At 39.1% G+C, this 23908-nt stretch overlaps 1 protein-coding gene across 3 annotated transcripts in view; it reads right to left on the bottom strand.

The window, feature by feature from the left end:
• Positions 1-227: 227 nt before the first annotated feature.
• BOD1L1 (biorientation of chromosomes in cell division 1 like 1) overlaps positions 228-23908 on the bottom strand; it is a 57712-nt gene continuing 34031 nt past the window's right edge. For 2 of the 3 annotated variants that reach the window (XM_048848841.2, XM_075128028.1), the window contains exons 14-27: positions 22943-23030; positions 20995-21065; positions 20697-20778; positions 17648-17721; positions 16102-16186; positions 14955-15028; positions 12666-12738; positions 12551-12585; positions 10304-10352; positions 7706-7740; positions 7517-7601; positions 6920-7088; positions 2737-2880; positions 228-1482 (exon numbers count right to left, since the gene is read on the bottom strand). In XM_048848841.2, coding sequence (XP_048704798.2) covers positions 1374-1482; positions 2737-2880; positions 6920-7088; positions 7517-7601; positions 7706-7740; positions 10304-10352; positions 12551-12585; positions 12666-12738; positions 14955-15028; positions 16102-16186; positions 17648-17721; positions 20697-20778; positions 20995-21065; positions 22943-23030 — 1173 coding nt within the window. In that variant the 3' untranslated portion in view covers positions 228-1373. Of the gene's footprint in view, positions 1483-2736; positions 2881-6919; positions 7089-7516; positions 7602-7705; positions 7741-10299; positions 10353-12550; positions 12586-12665; positions 12739-14954; positions 15029-16101; positions 16187-17647; positions 17722-20696; positions 20779-20994; positions 21066-22942; positions 23031-23908 lie in introns of those variants that run through there. The other variant, XR_007356490.2, reaches the window with a different exon arrangement.

Here is a 23908-nt window from a genome sequence, read left to right as displayed (position 1 = left end):
GGGCTTTATAAAAAGGGACTGATTATGCAAACCATTACTCATGTGAGTAAGTCCATCCAAGTCAATTGTAAATACAATACAAACAAATACAGTGACACAAGTAAGGAATTTAAAGATATAACAAATATTGCAACTCAGGTTTTGGGAAACATTTTATAATTTATATATAAAATCTCAGTAAGAAATCAAGTAGAATATCTGACAAATATGCGCCTTACAATAACGAGTAAAAAAACAAAACAGAATGCTAATTTTAATTATAAAACAAGAATATGAACAAAACATTTTAAAATAATCTCAGATTATTTGGCAACTCATCATATCATTGCAAGAGACAAATTTGATCTTAAGAAAAGCTTAACTGTAAAACTTAACTTGAACATTTGCTCTTACGGGAGTATTAATATACATTAAAAAAAGATTCTGGCAATACCACCAAGTTCTACTTTTTTAATACCTGTGTATAAAATGTAACATAAAATGCTGAAGCTCCATAGTTATTTGAAGTTAAATATCACTTCTATGGGTCCCTCCTCATTGAAAGACAAACACTGAAAGAACAGTTAAGTTGTGAAATAAAACATAGCAGTTCGTTGTACTTCAGAGTAGCTTTGGCTGAAATGGTCTGAGTAAACCTAAGCTAGTACTATTGACTACTTTGAGGTTGGTACAAAAATTCAGAGATGGAAAGTTAATCTGGAAAGATGACACTCCCTATTTTATACATAGTTATGAATGTGAACAGAAAAGGGAGAGAGTCCCCTTTATTATGCTAATCTACTTTAATACATGCGAGAGAATACTTTACCAATTGTCTGAGCATATTTCAGAGAACTTCGGGTTTTAGACAGCCCTGAAAAAAAGACTCCTACTGATGGCTGCATAGAATTTAAAATAATCATTAATAAAACCTAAGGTATATACTAAAGTTTACAGACCAGTCCCCTCCATACAATAAATAAAGTGTTCATCATTGATTAGATTCATACACAGAGTAAAATACAACCTATTTTTACAAGTTTATATACAAAGAATATTAGTAGGCCCTTGGTGCCTGGTGGAGTGGAAGCATCTGCATTAGCATGTCACATTGGGAAATCCCAACTTTCTGAGTCAGTGTTAAAATCTGTAATTACTTTGTTTTCCTTTCAGATACAAAGTAAACTTATTTTTTTAATCTGTATAATATTCTGTATAAACAATAGTTTATAAAATTGTTTAAAATGTAACTTAAGTTCTGCATCTATTAACTTAGAGCTCAGAAATGAGCACATGCAAATCCCTTTGCTTTTACACAACAAAACAAAAACACAGAAGCAGAGACCACTCTCTTTTCTTTCAACTTTTCCATGAATATTATCAGATGGTAACAATTATCGCTTTGTTTTCTTTAATGGCGTTTCGTCCACTTTAGGCTGCCCTTTTCTGCGTACCGCTGGTGGGCTGGCTTCCCTTTTACGCTTGCTAGCCTGCATCTTTAACCTAGAAGTTGTAACAATTATTAATTATGCTTAGAATTTTTATAATAGTTTATATTTTCAAAGGGGTTTTAGGCACACTTAGAGTCACATTCCTCCATCCCAAGGGGAAATGCCAGGAGATACTGTCTCAATTCCCCAGTGTACACCACCTCCCTCAGTTGCACAGCATGTAGGGGGAGTATACCCCACTTCACCAGACCTTAGAAGGATGCTACATATACTCACCCTCAATAGCCAGCCAGTTCTATTGGCTGCTGCAGAGAAGATAGAAAGGGACATGGTTCCACCACCTCTTCCCCATTGTTTGGCGGGGGGGGGGGGGCTGGCTTGTGCCCCAGGAGGACATAAGCAGGGTTCAAGTTCCTTCACTCAAGACAGTAAAAGAACAGCAACTGACTCGTGTCTCTTGTGCAGAAAAGGGCATAATGGGAAGGCACCTTACCCACTCCCCTTTGTGCATGCATGTGTAGGCCAATCATGCCCTAGCCCTAACCACACATGACCACAGTCTGAACTACTGGCCATCACAAAGTACTTAATATAAACTGAAATGCAGCCTCTAACTGTCAGTATCCAATATGTGCTTGCCACTATTGCTGCAAGTTATTTAAGCAGCGTACGTGCTCCCAATGCCACACATTGGATGGAGGAATACTGTAGAGGTAAACAATACCGTAGCGGGTTTCTGTAGAGGTAAATAATTATTTGTGCCCTTTATTGCTCCCGTATCATACATAGAGATAGCCTCAAACTTAAAAAGGGAAAAAATGCTTTCCTTCCCTCCCCTTCCAGTGCTATTTTTTAAAACTTGAAATATTAGGAATCTCAAAGGCTCCCTTCCTAAGTTCGTCAGACAGAAAGAGGGAATATCTTTGGAGAACCTGATTACGTCACATGCTACTGAAACCTAAATTGCAGTTGTCCTGGCCCCAGCATCTTCTCCATTCCAGAAAGAATTGCAGCTCAGATTAAAGCCTTGTGTGACATTGTTGCTCAGGCTCTCTTAAGTACTTTCCAAGATCCTCCAGCACAGAATGGGAAGTAAAGACCTGATATTTCAAATGTAAAAGAATACACAGGAAAAAAAATGGGGAAGAGTCCTTTGAAACAGTTTTGGGATATCAGAGAAAGGCAAAAACCACTTTTCTTTTTGCTTTGCAGTTCAGTGCTGTAGTAAATTATAGATGCAGAAAAAAGGATCCATTTAATGACATCCAAAACAAACAGTAAAAGATGCCTCCATTTTCATACTTACTGTGCCAATGGAGGAGACTTGCTAACTTTTGCTTCACTAGGCGACCTCTTTTTCGCTGCTGAATTTTGCTGTTTTTTAGGAGAAACTGGACTTGGGCTGTTTCCTTTAGAAGCAGCACGGGTGGTTGGTTTGCTTGGCTGCTTTCTGAAACGTTAACAGAAAACTTTCTATAAAAAATGATGAATGAATACAGCAAAATAATCAAATCATATTCAGCATGCATATGTAATAAGTACAGGAAATTAAACTATATGGCATTTGCCACAAGTGGCTCAATACTGTCAATGCGAAATGACATCTGCAAGTTTGGGAGTAAAGAAGAATACATCTTAAGAAACCCAGAATTGAGATTTGTCCTTTATTCTTGTTGTGCTTATCTTTAATATTAAATTATGCACAGGGTATGGGGGGGTGACTCTTAGGGCTTGTCTACACTACCCCGTGGGCGTCAATCTAAGATACGCAACTTCAGCTACTTGAACAGAGTAGCTGAAGTCAATATATTTATATCTACTTATTGCGGTGTCTTCACTGCGGTAAGTCAGCAGCTGACGCTCTCCTGTCGACTCTGCTTGTGCTGCTCGTTCTGATGCAGTACCGGAGTCTGGGAGAGCGCTCAGTGGTCGATTTACTGCGTCTATACTAGACGCGATAAATCAATCCCTGCTGGATCAATCACTGCCCGCCGATCCGGCGGGTAGTGTAGACAAGCCCTTAGGCTGTACATGGGGTTCCCCTTCCAACTCAGACGAAGAGTTCTCCTTCGGTGACCATGGCGCAGGTCGCACTGTGCTGCCTTCCCCATGCTTGTCCTTTTTCTGCACTGGCGAGCACGCACTGGCGAGCACCCGCTGTCAGTGCGCTGCTTTTTGTGCTTCTTCCTTTGCACTGGGAGATGGTGAACGGTGTGTGGAAGAGCACAGTGCCAGCAGAGCGCTTCGCATAGAAGCCAAAGTACTCTGTGCAGAATCGGAGCAGCTTTGCTCTGAGGCTGGTCTGAGAGTAGCTTCCATTAGGATAACCTTGAGTCTTATTTCTCTGTCCTTTTTAGTGCGGGGTCTAAAGTCCTGACAAATCTGGCACTTTTCCCTCATGTGAGTTTCTCCCAAGCACTTCAAAGAACTTGAGTGTGGGTCGCTCATGGGCATAGGTTTGCTGCAGGAGGCACAAGGTTTGAAGCCTGGGGACTGGGGCATACCCTGCCAATAGGACGAACAAAGCCCCTCGATGATAGTTAGTCCCTAGCTACGCTATTTACACTACCTCTAAACTACAATTTCTATATACACTAAAGCTATGTTTAAAACAACAACTAGGAATCAGAGACCAAAATCCCCAGGGAAGAAGCCTTGCTGAAGCAAGAGAGATAGTTCCAGCAATGTCATGGGCGGTAAGAAGGAAAACTGAGAAGAAGATGAGTGGCCGGTGGTGCCCCTTATACCAGTGCATGAGCACGTGGCTCCAGAAGGCACTGGAGCTGGCCCAACGGATACCACTGAGGGAAAATCTCTGGCAATGGTGGACACAGTGTGCACACACCTAATGTGGAATGGACACGAGCAAACACCTGAAGAATCTTAGTTACAAGCAAGTATCTGGTCTTGGGTGTGTTGATGTTGGCAGTCTAGATAACTCCTCTTGGGGGATTCACAGACAAACAATTGTATGACTGTTCTTTTGTTCTGCATACAAGATCTTGAGGGCCAGAGAATACCGCTGTTAAAGGTGTGGTCTGAGCACCAGTTGAGTCCCCTAAAGGTAAAAATTAGATGTCCTCAGAAATGAAGCCAAGATAGTGATTACTAGAATCCCAATGAAGATGGTGGTGTCAAAGTACGTTGTCACTGAAAATGGAACCAAGATTGGGCTTGACTAACTCAGAAGATCCTGACATCTGATTCTATGGTTCCATGGGATCCTATGCTCAGCATCAACATAAGAAAGACTAGAAATGAACTTTTGTTTCACTGCACTGAGAACAGCCCCTAGAATGCACCAGATCATCCATCAGCACTGACAGAGACTGAGGTTGGTCTCTCGGGCAGTACTCTTGGTACCATTTAACTTTTGGCATCAAGAAATAAGATTTCTCTCTCATCTCAAGGGGTCACTAGAATGAAAACTTCTTGCTTTAGCACTGCAGATTGGTGCTGTGTCCTCATTTTTTCCTATAATTCTTAGAAGAGAAATGGCAGTTGACAATTGTGGTGCTGTCTCCTTTTCTTCTCATGTTCTCGAAGTACAAAAGAAAAATGGCATGGAACGGAGTTAGAGGCCTCTTGTTTGCCTGCTAGATCACCCAGATTCTCTTGGCTCCAAACTTGGGAGAAATCCCTATCAGGAGGGCTATGAAGAAGGGCCTGGAATTAGTTCTTACATGCCTGATACAAATAAGTGTCTTTTAGGAATCTTCAGGTCTTCTTGATTCTTGAGAAGAGAGACTGTCCATCCGAGTTTGCTGATGTAATAATAGACTGTAATTGTCTGCTTGAATCAGAACTACCTTTTGGAATACTCCAATTTTGGACATGACCGCATCTGCAGGACTTTTATATAAAGTTGGACTTCTGGAGAGACCAAGTACCATTCCCTTTATTTGGACTCCTTATCCCAAGAACAGGGTTACTACAATTTGGATTGGAGTAGTTTGGCAGGCCTTTCCATACTGAAAATTTTCTTTGCACTGCCACAACACACAGCATCTTGGAAGCAGCTAGTTTAAGAATACACTGGGGTGTGTGTGGTATTATGACCACTATCGTAGCCATCAAGTTCAACATCCATAGCATGGTCCTTGCAGAAATTTGCTGACTCAGGTAAATTCTTCTTGTCACCTCCATGATGTCCTTTTTTCACTTCATGATTCACTTTTTTCAGGGTGAATTAAAGCTTTTAGATGAGCCATGTTTATCAGTATACCTATACACTACATTATTACACAAGGATAAAAGGGGATTTTAGATCTATGAACTTATTAACTGCAGCACCCTAATGTTGGCAAGAACAGATCCTTCTATGACCACTAAACGTCTCAGGGACACATACTGCATGGGTGCCAGTCCAAAAGGCAACAGCTCACTCATTGCTAGAACCAATTCCTTATCAGAAATCCAAGATGTAACAAACAGATGGGATGCAGCCATTATGCATGTGAATCAGCACATGTCTAGCTGCTCTCCTCTAAAAGGGGTAGGGCTTTACATCTTATGGTGGTTGAACATGTAGTTTTTAGATAGTAGTTATATCTGATAGGAACTAATATTCTCTCCTCTATTGCATTTTCTTAACTTGACTACCATTGAGTAATATGACAGCACATGACAGAAAAAAGCCAGGCACTGTGATTCAGAGTCTCCGACTTCATTAAGCAAAAGGTCACTAGATACCATGAAAATTTGAGAGGACTAAACTAATGTCAACTTCAGGTCATCTACAAGGGCTAGAGATGATACCAGAGCTTACGTTATGATGACATGAGGTACAATATTTATAAGGGATAAGTCCCCACACCACGCACACACAACTTTAAGTGTTGAGCTGAAAAGATAAACTTTAAAATATTAAAATCTCAGCTCTTAATACATGCAACCCAACATCATCTTTGTTCCAGTTACTGGTAAACATGCTTTACCACTCCCATCATTCTCCCTGCCAGTTTCATTCCTGTGAGAAGTGAAAAGCATGTCAATTTCCAGAGTGAGTGGAGGATGGCACAAAATACTAAGAGTTCAACTGCAAAGAAAGCCATTGCTTTGTGCTTGGTCTACATGGAAAAATTATATTGGCATAGCTACATTGGTCAGGGTGTGAATTGCCAGTGTACATGCAACTATGTGGATGGAAGAGTGCTTCTGTTAACATAACTAATGGTGTTTGGGGAGGCGATGTTACTACAGCAACAGAAAAAACAGTCAGTGTAGGCTGTGTCTATGCTGGGGGCGATGCTGGCATAGCAATGGTGACATAGGTTGTGTAGAATAGAGGCAACCTTGGAGTTGCACTTTGTAGGTCAACCTGTTGAGGAGCTGGGATTTTTAACACTAATGTTACTGTCCTGTTTTGTAGGGCTGACAGATTTTTCAATATCAGACTCTTATTTTTAAAAAGAGAGGTTAGTTAACTGTGTGTGTCATAGAACATTGGAGGCAATGTCTTTTAAAAATACTAGCTAGCTGAATATTACTTTTGAGCCTCTAATCTCGTGGCTGATCTAGTTGTGGCTCCAGAATGCGTTTCATCATCTTCATCATCATCATCATCTTCATCATCATCTTCATCTTCCTCCTGTTCTTTTGTTTCCTCTTCAGCAGCAGATGCCAACTTCCGACATTTTCTTTCCGGCTCCAGTATTTCTGTCCATGAAAAATTTTACATGTGTTATAATTTCATGAAAGGCCCTTCAAAAGACACTTAGTTTAGAAAAGGCATTTAAAATGGGACTTGTAGTAGAATAAGTAATTTTCCGTTTCCTTCATCCTTCAACACTTAATTCACACTTGTTTGACTTAATCTCTCAAAACACACATTCTCAATAGTTTACTTTTGCAGTTCACAGCCAGAATTCATACAAAATTCATCGGGGTTTATAGAAGCATCTGGGATGTACCAATTCTGACAGGAGATTACATCAATTTACATAATATTTACACTAGCTGTAACCCAATGATTTTTTCCCCAATGAAAGGAAAACATAATAAAGTTGATCTTGTTACAATTTTATGTACACCTAAGCACAATAAACTCTTTAGTCTGTTAAGAGCAGCACAATTTCATGTCTTACCAGTTTCCTCTGATGGAATCACAGAACATCTGGGCTTTCTTCCTCTTCGACGCACAATCATCTCTGCTTTCCCTGCCTCACCCTCCTGAGGTAATGAAATGAAAGCAAACAGGACTAATGAAATGTGAGAAAGCGGGCCATTTTTCAGTATACTGCTTAGAGGCTTTCAGTAAAAATGCTTGAACTTACATTTGCTGTTTCTTTCTTATTAGACGTGTCTTTAGCTAAAAAGAAGAAACACTGTAAGAACTCTACCTAAATGTAAAACTGAACTTCAAATCCCTTTACTAATCTTTTTAAAAAAAAGTTTCCAAACTCAGTTTGTTGGCTTTGTATAAACATCACCAAAGTAGTCAGAAACACATTTAAAAGCGCTCTTTCCAGCAGGGATGCCAACCAACTGCAAACAAAAGACAGGTTTTTTTGTTTTTGAAAAGAGATGATCTATTCATTAAAAATATTCAGGTCTTTAAAATTAAGACTTTTAGGTCACATGACACTGTATTTACTGCAGTTATTGATTTAAAATCAGTAGTAAATGCCATTCCACTTTAATGAAAAAAGCAAAGTTATTTAAATATTTCAATTGCAATCTAACAGAGGAGGATGGCAGCAACAGAAAAGGACAGAGTTTTAGGGTCTGACTGCAACTCTTGCATTAATCAAAAGGGACTATTCATGTAAAGGTAGACTGGATCCTTCATTTAATACTTCTGAAGGACTGTGGTGCATGTTTCAAAAATGCATATACAATCTCCATCATGCAAACTGTCCTAAGAAGCAGCTCCCAGGCCTGAAAGGGAAACTATATATCTGCTGTCACTGTAGTGGGTGCTTACAACCTCTAACTTTGGCCTGCCCAGCTCTGTGTTGGAACAAAGTCTACTCCATTCCTGGCTGATAATTTTGGCATCATCTGAATAATGGTGCAGATAGAAATCCCTCATAACAGAAAGAAGAAGGAGGCTCATAACAAAAGCAAATTCTTGTCTTTCTTTCCCCCTCTACAGAACTACTAGCTCTCTTTGCTGTCTGCAAGGCATGAGAAAATCCCACTCCCAAGCCTCGACTCTGCCAGTTTGGTTGGACAAAGCTTGATCATCCTATTAGTCCATCTGCTTATTTGTCATAGCATATGTAGAAAGGACATCTAACTATCCAAATTATCAGATCGTATGAGCAGAAACGTATAATAAAACACACATTTAAGTGTGTTGGAGTTAAGTTAATAAAATTAATGAAAAAGCTCGAATTGTGAATGAAAACTATTAACATTCACATACATACCTATATTAAATATAATTATGCAGGTAAAAATGTATGAGATTAGTCCTTCCATTAAGGAAAGTATTTCATGCAAAATAAAACTTCTAATGAATGAATAATAAAATGTGAACAGAGTTCATTCATTTTGCTATGTTAAACTATGAATACATTAACATTTCGTAAAATCTCTTACAAAAACACAGATGTGTTAAAAAGTACCCCACAAGACATATAACCTCTCTTTAAAATATAGAATGGTAGAATCATAGGACTGGAAGGGACCTCGAGAGGTCATCTAGTCCATATAGTATGGATACTATAGCTTTGCTATAAAGCTTCAATAAAAGTATATAAACAAGTTCTACCCTGAACCTGTGTAATAATCCCCAAAAAATCTTGATCCAGTAACAACCACTATAGTAATTTGTGCAAAACAGTTTCAGTTATAAATCCAGTATCATGTGCTCATAAATTTCTGAAAAATTCTTGAGACATTTTCCATGCTTAAAGTTTTCCCCAAAGAAGATTATTTTTGGGAGGGTTAAGGGAAATTTGAATCAACTGTGTTTCTCTTTCTTTTGTTGTACAGAAAAGCCCCCAAACCCTATTTCCTATTCTGAACACTAAGTTTCTCCCCACAATGAACCCCCATAAGATAGCTATTTTTAAGCCAGACTTTGATGTTTCAAACATAGCATGGAACTAGCCTCACTGAAGTGTAATGCCTTGGTTAGGTTTGGAAACAAAAAACAAACCCATTTTTATTTAATAGTTATACATGTTTGAAAATACTACTTGGGCCATGGGAAGTAAAACAAAAATCACTTCATAAAAAAAATTCTTGGCTCTGAAGCCTACAAAAAACTAGATAGTGGTCAGGCTCCTAGTGTGCTGAGACAACAGCCTATCATACTGACCAATACCATCCCAATGTTGATTTGTATACCTCCCTTGGTCTATCTGTACCCATCTTTTGATCCCATTTCCATAGAAAGTGAAGTTAGTTGAGCAAAGATAGGGTAAGTACATATTTTTCTATTTATATTTTAACCTCCTTACCTTAATATTTGCAATTTTGGTATCTGATTCATGGAAAGAGATGGAAGCAAAAATGGAAACTAGCAGTTGAGAGTCAGTTTTACTATAGTAGCCACTGCTTCTGTGAAGTTCTGCCCTGTGCCCCCCAACACAGTGTATGTACATATAGCATAACAACATCTTCTGTTGTGTATTATTTCTTACTTAACGCCAGGAGCAGCACTGTTGAAATAAGTCCTACCAGGATCAAAAGAGAATAACCTAGTTGCTATCTTTCTGTTCTATCTAAAACTCGTATTAGGGATGGACATCATGTTTCTACCAATTCATTTACTTAGTTTCTACAGAGAGGAGAGACGGTTGAATGCAGAGGCAAAGCTCAGGAAGGACACTTTAGAACTTTTTGGAAGGTAAGCTTTTATAGGTCCCCCCCTTCTCTTTCCTGCTGATCTGTTAAGGTAGATGGATGATTTATTTGCTTACCTGTTTGAGAAAACTTTCCTCTAGTAGCAAGAGTTGGAGACAATTGAACCTAAAATTAAAAAAGCCCCAAACATTTCTTAAAATAGAACTAGATAAACCTAGCAATGGATTAGCAAGCACTAAGATTTACTTCCATTGATATAAAAACATGTTTCCAAAACCGGAAACAACAGAAAAGTCTGACTGACATTCAGAATATTTTATATCTAATTTCTTGTAGTGACACTGGTCTGCATTTATTCTATGCATGACTGGACAACAGAGTTTGGAACAATTTTTTGTGAGCTTAGTTCATGGACAAATCAATTTACGTCAATTATTGAAACATGCATTTCACACCTTGGAATGCTACTGCTTACTGAAAACAACCAAGATTACACACATTTCTGAAAACTAACTTTGCACAGTCAAGGCAATTTAATATATAATGATATGTAGGAAAGGAAGGTGTAGTACAGTAATTTTATGTAAATCTACACTACTAAAGAAACTCACAAAATCACTACAGCCACAAATTAGCGTTCACTCTGGATAGAGGAAAAACTGCATAACTACAATCTGCTATGCTAAGAATACAAAAACAGTTGCTTTCACCACTGGATTTAAGAGTCTGCAATAAGGAGTCTAAAGTTCCCTTTGAAGTGTGCATTTATCCCCAGTAGCATTAATGGATCAGAAGCAATCTCCCCTTTCTTATCTCCAACCATTAAGGCTTCACGTTATAGGGACACACTTTCTGGTGGAGGGTAGACCCAGCTCCTTCTGGACCCAATCTATGTTGATTGATAAATCTGCCAATGTGAGTCACTACACAAAGATGCAGGACATTCCCTTATAAAGGGGCTGTTAGAAATTGTCAGCTAATAACAAATGTTGAGTGGGATTAGAGCTAGATGAAGAACAGTAATTCTGTTTCATGGAGGATTTCCAAATTTGTTTTCATTCTGATTCGGAACGAAAACAAAACAATGAAAGATGCTCAGCAAAACAAATCCAAAAAGGGCTTTATTGAAAAATTGCTTTGATACAATTCCGCCAGGCAGGCTGAAGGGCATTTGGGAGCCCAGAAACCTTGGCTGAGCAGGCAGCCTCAAAGCTCAGGAGCTGGGGTTCTCAGCCTCTTCAGCAGCCTGCTTGTCGGACTGCTAAGAAGCCAGGAAGATTGGGATTTGGGTTTCACATGGCTCCCGGGCCAACTGGCTCCTCAGGCTGCCTGACTCCTGTGGACCATTTCAGATTTGGTGACTTGGCATTTACCTTTGGGAAATTCCGAGTCAGAAAATTTCCAATCAGCTACACTTGGAGTAAAAGTTCTGATTCAACATCACACCACACTATAATTTGACTGGACTGTACTGAGCAAAAATGCTTTCAACAGAACAGGTATCTTCTTTAGCAGCTGTTGTACGGGTTAGAATATTCATAAAATTGACAGCAAAGACTCTTCGAAGTTAGAGGGTTACCTAGGGAGCTATTAATTTACTATTTACATATATCTGTCTTCTGACTAGGCCTATTAGCTTAAATACAAACTGGCTTTAGTTACTGTAACATCAGGTTTTAAAGTAGCGCAGGTATTCATTCAATATTAAGAATGACCATACTATCATGGTTTCAAGAGAAATCTGAGACCTTTTCTAGTACAAAGTATCTTTCCAATGACATACAGAACGGCCTTAAATACAAACAAATGTTGAAACTCCTGACAAAATACAGGGATCATACAACCAGTTTTTTTACTGGATCATCTCTCCTACGTATTAGGCACTTAATACTTATATACGTTGAGCTCACTGCTGGAACTAATAGGGTGGGAAAGGGGGTAAAACTGTCTAAGTCTTCTCCCCCTTTCCTTATACTTAGACCAAAATAACCCCACCATAGGTAATAACAGCATACAAATGTCTGCAATCAGTATTTGAGTCGGTGTGTAAAATTATCTGTAAAAAGTTTGATATTTTCATTGCTGCTACAATTTTTGAAAGAGAATTTACATCGACAATGCTGGATTCAAAAAAAGCACTGCTAAACTGCTGGACACTACTACTGCGGTCAATTGGTTAGAATACCTTTTTGCTCACAGAAATCAACTACTATATTGGATTATATTTTCAGGACCATACCCTCAACCAATAATTTCTAGTTTATATATTTATTGATTTGTTTTTTACATGGTAAGTTACATAAAAAAATTAGTTTTAAAATGACCAAAATGTGTAAATCCAAATAAAATATTCAGACACTCACATTCCCAGTGTTCGTGTCAGCTTCTGAATCCACTCCTGACGGAGAAAAAAAAAGTAGATTCAGAAAAATCATTAACGTTTTCACATTTTCCATGAAGATATCGCATAGTACTTACTACTCTGTACTGCTTCAACAGGGTATTTACGAGGCCTTCCTCTTTTCCGCTTAACTATTACAGGTTGATTTTCCTAAAAAAAAAAAAAAAAGTGGGGGGGGAGAAGCAGGCTTTAGTTACTGTAACATCAGGTTTTAAAGTAGTGCAGGTATTCATTCAATATTAAGAATGACCATACTATCATGGTTTCAAGAGAAATCTGAGACCTTTTCTAGTACAAAGTATCTTTCCAATGACATACAGAACGGCCTTCAAATCATAATAGCCAAAAAAGTCTGCAAACAGCTGAGCCATTCAGATGATCAAAATAAGATTTTTTTTTCTATTATTTAAAGACAAATGTCTTGAGTAAGAATCGCTGCCGATGTAACTTACACTTCAGCACTAGTTGGGGTCTACATATTTCAAAGCTTTGGTAAAGAATGCAATCTTTTACCTCTAGGTCATTGGCTTGAATCTAGCCCAGGTTGTAAGTAACAAAAATCATCATCTGATTGCTGTATTGTAGCCTCTGTGAAATAAGTTAGTGCAGGTCAGTCTAATTTTTACTGGACAGATGGCCAGATCCCAAAAACCACCACCACAACTGGCACCTCGCTGCTAGTTCCAGGAGAGAGACCAAAGACTGAGGACCAGATCCAAAGCCGAAGATGGTCTTTCCTCTGATTTCAGTGGACTTTGGATCAAGCTGTGAATGAGCAAGGAAACCTACTTCCCTCTCAGCTCTAGGGTATGCATGGTACCCTTGCAGCTGAGGGTTTGAATGGAGCCTGTGCAGATGTACCCGTAGCTACCTCACTAAAAGGAAAAGAAAGAGGATGCTGCAGTGCAAGCTTCACAAGCCCACTTGACATTTCTGGGTCCGTATTTGCTCATGCAGCCCACACTTATGCCCGCGCTGCAGTTTCCTCATTTTTCCTCTTAGCAAGTTAGCTAGAGTACAGACAGCATAGATGTGTCTACACAAGCTGCAATTCACATCTCCAGCTGCAATGTAGATGTACTCTTAGGCTACATCTATACTACGAGCTAGAGGTGTGCTACTCAGCTTGTGTATGCATACTTGCACTAGTCTGATAAGAGCTAGGGCAAATATAAATAGCTGTCTTGCTACTACTGTGGCCACACTATTTATACTCACTTTCGCTTTTCCCAGGCTAGCACAAATGTGTGCACACGAGTTCGGAATCCCACCTCTAACTCATAGCGTAGACACAGGTATAGAGATGCTTCTTCCGATTTTGGGTTTTGATACAATAGGAGTGTTGTAGGGTAAATTTGCACTGTCACTACCTGTGCTGTGTCTAGGTAGTGATTGCAGTCTCCAGGACAGTCAGTCAATCAATGCACCTTTCACATACAGTAAATTAACTTACATTTCTCAGCCACATACTTTGCAGACAAGTACTATTTTTCACACCCCTCGGTTTGTAAAGCCAGGCTGCTGCCTTAACAAACATAAATTCAACTATACATCTCTCTGAAGGGGAAAAATACAAATATATTTAAACTTCTTAAAATTGCCTACAATAGCTTTTCCATATATCAATATGTCAAGATATTGTGCCCTGACACCTGGCTAGAAATAGAGTCTTTATACCATTGGAAAGGGACAGTTCTTGGCTTTTAACAGTAAATAGCAACAATTACTGTGATTTATAGTTCTGAAGAGTCATGAGATATCAGATCTCAAACCTGTCACTGGTCCAGAATTTACTTTTGTGTATATTTCAGGCCACTGTAGTTTGGAGGGAGAAATCCAGCCTTTGTGAGGCTGGGGTCTGGGAAGTAAAGAAAAATGTTCTGCCAGATTATGTTTAAAAAAACCAAAAAACAAATAAAACACCCGTGGCTGTTTTGCCTTTTGGGAGTAATCTTGGTAGAGATGGATTAATTTGGAGGAATGCAAATGAAGTGGTCAAGGTTGCATGCTAAATGCAATTTGTTACACATACAGCACCAGCACATACCATGTCTCTCTTTAGATTACTCTCTTCAAAAAAACCCCCAAAAAACCTTACAAGTCATATGACTTCTCTCCTGCATTTTTTACTCTAGGTGATGACAGCACTACTTATGGCTTATATTCTGGACTGGACATTATGGTGTGGCTATTTAGTCAGTCACTCTACGATGCTCCAGGTGATCAAATCATTGTTTTCTTCTATGGCTGTGGTGAAGTCAATATTATTTTTATTGCTGCAGTCAGAAAGTAAAAGACAAAATGTAATTTTGTTTTAATGCTAAACTTTCAAATGGCAATGAATTAAGATGGATAAGACTACTTGCCTCTACAGAACTTAAATTAGACTCCAGACTCTGCTTTGCTTTTTCACAAGTATCCTGCTTGCTGGTTAACTCATCTGCACAAAATACAAAGTCAAAGACACAACTTCACTGCGTATCTTTGCTTTAGAAACAAAAAGTACTGGCCACAGTCTCTGTACTGTCTCAAAACTACTTTATATGCCTGGGGGTACTATAAATTAAACGTCAGTAAAAATATTATTAATACATCAGATAGTATTTGTCTTACAATTTTTGCTGTATTATGTTGTTTAGGCTGCTTCATTAGACAAGTGGGAGTTACTGTACAGGATTTTGGATTTTAAAGTAATGGAATTACAATGTTTGAGAGGGTGACCCATATTATTATAACAAGAACCCCAAAGTCAACTCATTTATTGATACTACTACTAATTTTTTCCCCACACCCACCAACCAGAAAGTAGGGAGGTGAGCTGAATAGGTGGTTAATTGCAAAACAAACTCAGATTTGTCAGCAGGTTTGTTGGTATTGAGAATTGAAGCCATTAAACAGATCAATCCCTTGTTAGTGTATAGACACTATGCAAAGGAAGGTAGATGAGGAAGTCAAAGCCAACATTAATTCATAGGACACTATATCATTTTTTTTAGTACAGTGTATAAATTAATTAATAGGGCTAAGTCACCCACAGTCAATGCAATTTATACACTTTACTCCTACAGGCAGCTGTATTGGAAAGGGGAGTTCCTCTCTGGGAGAGCAGGTTGTGGTTCTGTCAAGGAAAGGCAGCTTTAATTTATGGCCAGATTTACACAGAGCCTCACTAGTGAAGTGCCCTGACCCTCCCATCTCTCTGGCAAACTGCCCATTTTCTGACTCCAGGTCATGCAATGGAGCAGAAGCAGTGGCTGGCTTACATTCCTGTGCACCTTCTCTGGACAGGTCTTCCAGGGGCCCCAAAACAACTCTTTGGGAGTTTCAGAAGCCAACCATGTGTTTTTCAATGGCTGCTACACTTAACATTTTTATAGACAACTCTATTAATGGAGAAGATAAGCAAATATTTAATTATGAAATAAAGATTCTCATTCTCAGAGACATATTCTAATTAAAAAAATTAACTGTGTACAGTTTCAGTAAATTGCCCTGAATTTATATTTACATTACCTTTTTCTTCCACAGCACTTGAAAGAGGTATGTGTTTCCTAATGATTTCTTTGGATACCTCAGCTGTATCTCCAGAGGTCACGTCCTTAATTATTTTGAAAAAATAATAATAAAAAGAGGTATTTTATTACAACTATAAGGTCACTGCCAGCTACTCTTAAAAAATATGAATGTAAAATACTATTTTTATTCTTCATGGCTATTTAATTCCCTATTAAAACTTTAGTACTAAAGTCAATGGGGGAGAGAACAAACAAAATCTCATGGGCTCATTCCTCTATAGAGCATTTTATCCCTCCAATTTTGTCTTAATATTTGCAGATTAATGAAAGGTCAATAGAAGACGTACTACTGTGGGACCTCTGCTGTACACGCTATCTTTTTTTTTTTCTTACCAAACACAGAGCATCAGTTGAATGCTGGTACCAAGTAGTGGGGCAATCTGGTCACACAGAATATACTCAGACACACTCAGATAATGGCTATTTTTCTATCAGATGCACGGGAAAGAAAAAATAACCTGGTATTTTCCCTACTGATTATACAAATTTCACAGTAACCAGGTGGTGTTCAGCTGTGTGTGTGACATTTCTTGATGATGAAAAATAGCTAGTGGTTTCCCCTTCAGGGTCCTTCATAGGCATACATGCAAGGGAGACAGGAGCCTATTCCCATTAAACCTCAAAAGCAGGGGACTGGGGCAACCAATAGAAAATGGGATGTTGGAAGGAGAGTTTAGAAGGGGTGTTTTCTTCAGGGGGATAAGCTGAGATAGCCTGGACTGTGGGTGGGCCTGTAGAAGAGGCTGGCACAGCCTAGGAGTGTTGTATAGGAAGAAGATTTTAGGGGGCAGTGAACCTGAAATAGGCTTCACCAAGCTGTCCCTCTCCAGTCACCCCACAATTATGTCCCAATCCTCTTTCAGCCTTTAAATCCTGCTCATTTTCAGCTCCTGCCCAATCTCTGTCCCTACTCCCCATTCTAACCCACCTTTTTGTTCCTCCCTTTCAGTATTCCTCCATTCTGCCCCTTCTCCCTCATTTCCTCATGTCTCTGCCTGCAATATATAGCACCAGCCTCCTCCTTTTCTTCCCCTTCCCCCAATTCCAGAGACCCAAGTTGGCAGGGCACCAACAAGAGGAGCAGAGAGAGGGGAAGCAGAATCTTTGGTAGCAGCAGCTGCCTGCAATGGTTGAGAGGGAACTGAGGTTGTATGCCTGCTGACCAGCCAGATGTACAAGATTCTGCTGCAGGCAGATTATATTGAAATGAAGGAAGGTGCGAAGAGCTGCCAAATGTGTGAATGTCACATCTGATGCGTGACACTTAGCAGCCTCAAAATTTTGGAAGAGTTCAAAATTGAGGCTTGAACAGTTTGAATCTTTACATGGTAAAATTTAACCGTTAAAATATTATTGTAAGCATTTACAATTACTGTAATTATGAAAACCACTCCCCTCCAAAAATCAAACACATATTTACAGCATCAGACATCAAATTCTCTCAATATCTTTTTGACTAAAACAGTGAAAATGGATAAAAATACCTTGTTATCTTTTATTTTGGAGCACTGACTCTGTTTGTTTCCTTTTCTCAAATCTTGAGTAACTGGATAATCATCTGCAAAACAGTTTAAATGTTTAACTGAAATGCTCCTGTCTATGCTTATGAGAGCCTGATCCTCTTCTTCTTTACACCCGTTTTGCATCAGTGTAATTCCACTGATGTCAGCCAAGTTGTCCCTGATTTACAAAAATGTAAATCGGGGGGGGGGGGGGGGGGGAAGGGGGGAAATAAAAAAAATCAAGCCCTTCTCTTTGAAGGAGCAAATACATGAAACAATGAAGAGACTTTCAGTTCCATATTACTTCAGTTTTTTTTAAAAAGCATAAAAAACAACCTCAATTTCATAGATGTGGCACACTAAATTAAACATGGACCTCAACTGCACTCCAACCAGATTAAACAGCAAAACTATTTTACATGCCATATGTTTGCATTCAAATATATTTATAATGAATCATGTTGACAAATTCATTTATTCTCTGGAGCAATAGAAGAAAAGCAGTCATCATAGAATCACAGAATATCAGGGTTGGAAGGGACTTCAGGAAGTCATCTAGCCCAACCCCCTGCTCATAGCAGGACCAATCCCCAACTAAATCATCCCAGCCAGGGCTTTGTCAAGCCTGACCTTAAAAACCTCAAAGGAAGGAGATTCCACCACCTCCCTACGTAATGCATTCCAGTGCTTCACCACCCTCCTAGTGAAAAAGTTTTTTCCTAATATCCAACCTAAACCTCCCCCACTGCAACTTGAGACCATTACTCCTTGTTCTGTCATCTGCTACCACTGAGAACAGTCTAGATCCATCCTCTTTGGAACCCTTTCAGGTAGTTGAAAGCAGCTATCAAATCCCCCCTCATTCTTCTCTTCTGCAGACTAAACAATCCCAGTTCCCTCAGCCTCTCCTCATAAGTCATGTGTTCCAGTCCCCTAATCATTTTTGTTGCCCTCCACTGGTCACTTTCCAATTTTTCTACATCCTTCTTGTAGTGTGGGGCCCATAACTGCACACAGTACTCCAGATGAGGCCTCACCAATGTCGAATAGAGGGGAACGATCACGTCCCCCAATCTGCTGGCAATGCCCCTACTTATACATCCCAAAATGCCATTGGCCTTCTTGGCAACAAGGGCATACTGTCGATTCATATCCAGCTTCTCGTCCACTGTAACCCCTAGGTCTTTTTCTGCAGAACTGCTGTGTAGCCATTCGGTTCCTAGTCTGTAGCAGTGCATGGGATTCTTCTGTCCTAAGTGCAGGACTCTACACTTGTCTTTGTTGAACCTCATCAGATTTATTTTGGCCCGATCCTCTAATTTGTCTAGGTCCCTCTGTATCCTATCTACCTCTCCTCCCAGTTTAGTGTCATCAAGAGAGGAAGTGAAAATTTCCATTAGTCCAATATCATTCACATATTTTTACTCTTCTAATGTCATTAATATGTAGCGTATATAAAATAATTATGGTTAAGAGGTGCAATATCTTCTTTTTGTAAAACTCTTCAGTGGTAATTGAGGCAGGGCTTAATCAATATTACCCAGGGCAGATCACAGTTCTTAGATGGATATTCCCATATAGATTCTGACAGTAGATGCTCTGACTGAACAGGTGAAACATTTGGGGGGATATTATTAGAGTGGAGTGCCTATTCCCTCTTTGTCTCCCCCCAACTTCACCTCCCAGATCAAGCCCCTATGCCCTGTCCATCGGGGCTTGAACTGGGAAAAAAAAATAGTGATATTCTCTCAAGCTTTACCAACGAGCTAAGCTCCACCTACTTCAGATGCCAAAATGAGACACCACTCGCAGTAGATTTTGTGATGTTCAAAATATGATTGTGTTTATTCTGCTGGGATCCTGAGGCTTGCAGGAGTTGGTTCCCTCTCAGTACGATGCACCTATATCTATGGGTACTGCTGGACTCGGCTCTCCCTTGATGGAAATGGGGATTCCTTGCTGGATTCTATGGGAGTGGCTGCTATTTGATGAGGATGCACTCTGGCTCTGTTCCTCCACTCTGGCCTTTCAGCTCCACTGATCAGATTGGGGACAAAGAGGCAGTGGTACTCCCCTATGCGCCATCCACTCGTAACACCAAAAAGAAATGCCACTCAACAGATTATGCAGGTCTTCCTAATACATCCCTCTGCTTTCTCAACTGCTTTTAACATCAGTGAAATACGTAACGATGTTGACATTTAACATCTGAGTTAACAGTCCATGGAGATGAACAGGAGCGATGCCCACTTGTCTGAGTAATTGTTTTTGACTCTCTGCAAACTCAAGCAGACAGTACTGCATGGGTCACGTGCATGTTTTCAAGGTTATTTTCTCAACCATAAGGGCTTTATTTGACTTTTTTGTTTAAATGAAAAATGGAGATATTGGAGAACAAGAAGGCAGTCTCAATAAATAAAAATAAATAAATAAATAAATAAATAAAAATATACATTATTCTCCTGTTTATCTGAAACCCTATTATCCAAACAGCTGTGAGAAAGAGGAGCCCCCAGCTCCAGGGGATGCTACATGCTGATGAATGGCTTCTGCAGCAGCACAGGGAGCCCCCTGTAGCCCTGCTGTCATGGGAGTGTGGGGGACCATAACGCAGCTGCAGAGGGCTCCCTGCGCTGCCTCAGGACCAGTGACACCCAATTCCTGCAGAGGCAATGTGAAGGGAAGGCTCCAGTCCTGGCTGGACAAAACAAAGTCCTGGCTGGAGGTCTCTGCTCCTGCAGGGATCAGGTGTCTCTAATCTGCCTGTGCTACTCCCTAATGAGAGAGTTCATCAGTGATCAGTGCCAGGTACTCCCACAAATTTCTTGGAACCAAATCAACCTTTGAAGGTAGAGACTAGGACTGGAAATCAGACCTGAGCCTTATGCATGGCTGTGCAGAGCACTGTCATTAAGTTACCAAACTGGCCCATGAGCCACAGGTTATAGACACAAATTTGAACACACAAGTATAAAAAGCCCTCAAGATTTATGAAGATAAATATGAGTGTGTCTACAGTTGTTTTAGCTACCTGATTCACCCTCTCGAGTAGGCGATTGGTTTTTTTCCATTCCTGGCATGCTGCTTACTTTTTCCTGATCAGGTATTTCTATCTGTAATTAAAAAGTGGGAGTATGTCAGATTTGCCACATGAGAGAACAGAAGAGGCAATCCTGTTCCCAGGCACTGGTAGTTCAAAAGTATCTGTATATGTACCAACTTCATGTTCCATTTAGAATGCTGGGTCAGGAAACCCAAGGTCTTGAAGTAAAATGATTATGTATGTTTTGCTTCAGTCTGTAAAAGGTGAATATAATAAGCATGCTTACCTCTTGATCTTTTACTTCAATCTGGATTTTTGCTGCTGCTGTCATGTCTATGGTATTTGAAGTTTCCTGTGCTGAAACACAAAGGTATAAATATATAAATGATCAAGTTATTAGTATACACTGCATATATTGGATATAAAATGCTCAGAGAAAAGTGTAGTGATGAAGAGCATTTATGCACTGTATGTTGCATCTTGCCTGGAGCTGGACTGAGTAGAACAGAATTAAGTATTTAAATCTTCATTCTGAAGTTACACTGTGATTGATTTTCCTCAGTCCAATTCCCAGTGGACGCAGTACATCTGTTGGCAGTCCCAGGGGACAGGTCTAGTGATTGGGCACTGAGACTGAACTATCCTGCTAATGATAATCCCTCCAAATCAGGGTTCTAAGGCACTGTAGCTGCGTTTACTATACCTGTTCTGTGAATATACAGAGGACTTCACTCTGTGGGGATATCAGAGAGGTGCCTTTTATGATCACTAACATTCACACACAAGAAGGAAAATAAAGGGTACATTTAGACTTATTTTTGTCTCCCTATTCTAGCAGTAAGGAAAATCTAGAGGAAAGGTAAGGTTTTTTTTTTTCTTGTGTTCAGTATTTCACCTATATGTTCTTCCCTTATATTATGTAAAAAAGCAAGAGTATGTAAAGAATAATTCTTATGCCAAAAAAGTATGTTTGACCGTAGTTTGACCACAAAATTAACAGTTGTACAATACTCTGGTGTGAGAGATTTTTTTCATTACAGACTGCCATTGTACTGTAGAAGTTACACTGGATAACTCAATAACAGCTTTGCCTTCAATAGGGCTTTGAAGGGATGTGAAGTCGAGTTTGATTTCTCTGACCAAAGTTTAATGGTCACTAGTACCACCTATGGCATCGTGGGAGGGAGCTAAACAAAAAAGGGGGCAGGGAGGTGATTAACATTGAGATATCTGGGTGTGCAGGGAATTCTAATCACCTGTGGGCCAATTATAAGAAAACGGTTCAATGCAATATATGGGAATGAAAAGAGATTTGTAAAATCTTCTTCGCTTACAGCAGTACACTGCTGTTGTGCTGTTCCTGCTTTATTTTGGGGGATTTGCATGCATAAAAGTTCTGTGAATGCAAAGAATTACCCAACTTCAGTATACAATTATGGTAACTGCATGATGAAACTTCCTGAAAATTTAGGCCTAACTTTTTTGGATTCAAAATGTCCAATAGTAAAAACAACTGAAATACCTATCTGATCAGATAATTCAGTAATATCTCTGAAGAGAAAAATGAGGGTAGGACAGTGATTTTTGAGCCACTCTCATGCAACTGAGAGCTGAAAGTTATAAAGAAATAAACAGTGTATATTAGTCTGAACTATTGGTCCCAAACAGCATCATACAATTACCCTTTGCTGGTATATCCCAAAGTCAAAAATTAAAAATTAAGTCATGGTTTAAGTAATTCCATGGTGAAACAATAAGCAAGAGAAATATATTTCACAAACACATTTAGCATGGAACTTCCCTTTTTGTTTAGCTGCATGTGTATACAATAGAGCTGTGTGGAGAATGGAAATTCCATTTTGAGCAAGATTTTGAAAATTTGTTTTTGTTCTAATTAAGAACAAAACCTGAAAACACTGAAATCCTCCATGAAAGAAAATTCCAGGAAAAAATTGTTTTTGGTCAATTGAAACTTTTATTTCAACTTTGACTGAAATAATATAGAATACAAAATAAAAAAAAATATTAAGCAAAAAGTCATTTCGAAAGGAAAAATGTTTGTCCCAGAAAGGCTGAAACACTCCCTCCCGCTCATTTTTACTTTGAAAGGAAATTTTGGCAAAATTGACACTTTTCAATTTTCACGGAACTACACTTTCCAACTGAAAATGGTTCCGTCAGTGTTTTTTTAACCAGCTCTGGTGTACAGTATACGTAAGAATATACTTACTTACCTGTTTCTTTATCTGTGGTTACTGGAGATTTAGATTTCCTTTCTCTGTAGCTACACTCTTCAACTCTTTGTGTGTCAGAGTTTTCCACCTAAGCGTAAATCACAATTGCAAAGTTAATACACTTATTTTATTCATTGAAGTTATGAAGGCTGAAAGAAGAGAAAGTTTTCCCCAATTGCTACTCTCAAAATAGAATATGCCGTAGAAGGAAAGAACTGAATGAACACAAACAAGTTTGTTCTCAGAGCTCTAATACCTACACTAACATAGAACAGCAACATGATGGAAGAAGACCAGTCTAGCTCTGTAATAACTATTAGTATTTCCAGAATTTCTACTTACCATATTTTTAATGAGAGCTTTCCTTCAAGCTTCAATTAAAACATATTTTTATAGGTTTTGAAAAGGATGTAATAGAATGGACTACATACTAATCGGCATTAATGGGAGAGCACACAGCTGCAGGTGCAGATACTAAATTTATAAATAGCAGTTTTAGGATGACCAGAAATGCAGTAAATCACCATAATAATACAGGACTGGGAAATAATTCTTACAGAAAGAACCATTCTCTAGTAATAGCTCAGACAGGTAAATGCTTAGTGATTCTAACATTTTTAAGTACATTATAGATTATTAATTTTTATACTTTAATAAATTACTTTGTCATCTGGATTAGCAACTTTGTGTTATAAAGTACATGCCTTTAATACCCTATGACATTTTACATCTGCAATGTTTTCAACTACACCCTATTATATTTATCAACCTACAAATCCTTGTATGATCACAACACATAGTATTATCAGAAAGCCCGGCCTTCTTAAAGTTTCAATTATCATCCCCATTTTTCCTCTCTGTTCCCCCTGCTGAGGAGATTTAATGAAGCTTCTCATTTCAATCTGTCAACACTGGTCCTGAAATGGCCACAGACTGTTGCAAAGTAATGTAACAAAACCTCTTTCC

The sequence above is a fragment of the Caretta caretta genome, chromosome 4 (genome assembly GCF_965140235.1).
Source record: "Caretta caretta isolate rCarCar2 chromosome 4, rCarCar1.hap1, whole genome shotgun sequence".
In the NCBI taxonomy this organism is placed as follows: Eukaryota; Metazoa; Chordata; order Testudines; family Cheloniidae; genus Caretta; species Caretta caretta.
This window is presented reverse-complemented; position numbering and strand designations above follow the sequence as displayed.